Source organism: Orycteropus afer, unplaced genomic scaffold, assembly GCF_000298275.1.
Source record: "Orycteropus afer afer isolate SDZICR_OR568_19922 unplaced genomic scaffold, OryAfe1.0 scaffold00036, whole genome shotgun sequence".
Taxonomy (NCBI): domain Eukaryota; kingdom Metazoa; phylum Chordata; class Mammalia; order Tubulidentata; family Orycteropodidae; genus Orycteropus; species Orycteropus afer.
The window spans coordinates 2,056,440-2,058,174 of record NW_006921623.1 but is presented as its reverse complement, the minus strand read 5'-3'; the positions used below and the strand labels follow the sequence as shown (position 1 = coordinate 2,058,174).

Sequence of the window (1,735 nt, the reverse complement as noted above, 5' to 3'; positions counted from 1 at the left end):
AGTTTCAATATCCGTTTTCTATTTTTAATCCTTAATTCAATGAGATGGGTATAATTTTTCTCTGCCACGTAGGGAAACTGAGGTTTAGGTAATTTGCCCAAGGTCAGGTAAGTAAGTAAATGTTGCAATTTTCTAACCAGATCTACTGAACCCAATACCTGTGACTGTGATATTGGTATCTCATTTTACTTTTCATGAAATGTGTTCAGAGGAGGTAAGCATTTTGTTCGAAATAAAGTAGTAAGTTACAGATTTACTTAGACATTTAAAGAACTTGTATTAGATGTGTGCTGGCCCTGTGGATAGACAAGAACAAGGCACAGGCCAACTCACAGTTTAGTTGGAGAAACTGACAAAATAACTAGTTCATAAAACATATTCTGGTTATTGTGTATACAGATATGATGACTCTGGGGAGGAGGGAATCAGACAAGAAGAGGTAAGACATGTAGATGTAGGAATTAAAAGGGAGCCAAACTGCGTGGGTTTGAATTGTCTCCATCAATTCTAGTGTTGTGACCTTGAGTAAATTACTTAATCCTCTGAACCAGTTTCCACATTTGTAAAGTGGAGATAATAATAGTTCTCACCTCTGCAAACTAAATGTGGGCATGACCAGGACTGGGCATAATTTTGTTCTATTTTGCATGGGGTTGGTGTGTGTTGGGGACCTATACCATGGCTGCTAACAGCAACCTCAATGGGGTTGTTGTATTAAGGAATTTTCATCAATGTAAATCCCTCAGAACAGTGCTTGGCATATAGTAAATACTTAATTGTGTTGTTGTTATGTGCTGTTAAGTCAGCAGAACAACATTCTCAAAATTATTGCTATGTTTGGGACCACTGTTGCAGCCACTGTGTTAATCCATCTTGTTGAGGGTCCTCGTCTTGTTCACTGATTCTCCACTTTACCAAGTATGATATATATCTCCAGGGACTGGTCCCTTCTGGTAACATGTCCAAATTACATGAGACTAAGTCTCATCAGCTTCACTGTTTTTTTTTTTTTTGTTTTTTTTTTAGGGGGGTGTTATATCTGTGGTTTAGAGAACACTATAGGAGACATGTCATTTTGGAAAATACATACAAAGGAAATTATGTAGACACTTTCTCAGAGGAATCCTAAAGTAATTTCTGGTATGAATTTGTGATCCAACAGGTTTCTCCTTACATGCTCACTTCTAAGGAGCATTCTGGATGTACTTCTTTGAAGATACATTTGTTGGTTCTTCTGGCAGTCCATGGCATATTCAGTATTCTTTGCCAACACCACAGTTCAAATGCATCATTCTTCTTTGGGCTTCCTTATTCATTGTCTAGCTTTCACATGCATGAGAGGTGATTGAAAATACCATGGCTTGGGTCTAGCACACCTTAGTCTTCAAAGTAACATCTTTGCTCTTTAACACTTTCAAAAGGTCTCTTTCAGCAGATTCGCCCAGCGTAGTAAGTCACTTGATTTATTAACTGCTGCTTCCATGGGCATTGATGTGGATCCAAGTAAAGTGAATTCCTTGACAACTTCGATCTTTTCTTCATTTATCATGATGATGACCCAATCAATTGTGAGGATGTCTTTCTTGCTTTTTTTTATGTTGAGCCATAATTCATACTGAAGGCTGTAGTCTTTGATCTTCATCAGTGCTTCAAATCTTCTTCACTTTCAAGCAAGGTTGTATCATCTGCATATTGCAGGTTGTTAGTGAATCTTTTTTTTTTTTTTTTTAATTTT

General features: G+C 37.2%; 1 protein-coding gene across 1 annotated transcript in view; it reads left to right on the top strand.

Annotated features, from left to right (window-relative positions):
• Positions 1-401: 401 nt before the first annotated feature.
• LOC103193279 (histone H4 transcription factor) overlaps positions 402-1,735 on the top strand; it is a 17,958-nt gene continuing 16,624 nt past the window's right edge. Inside the window, exon 1 of the mRNA XM_007936438.2 lies at positions 402-439. Coding sequence (XP_007934629.2) covers positions 402-439 — 38 coding nt within the window. The remainder of the gene's footprint in view (positions 440-1,735) is intronic.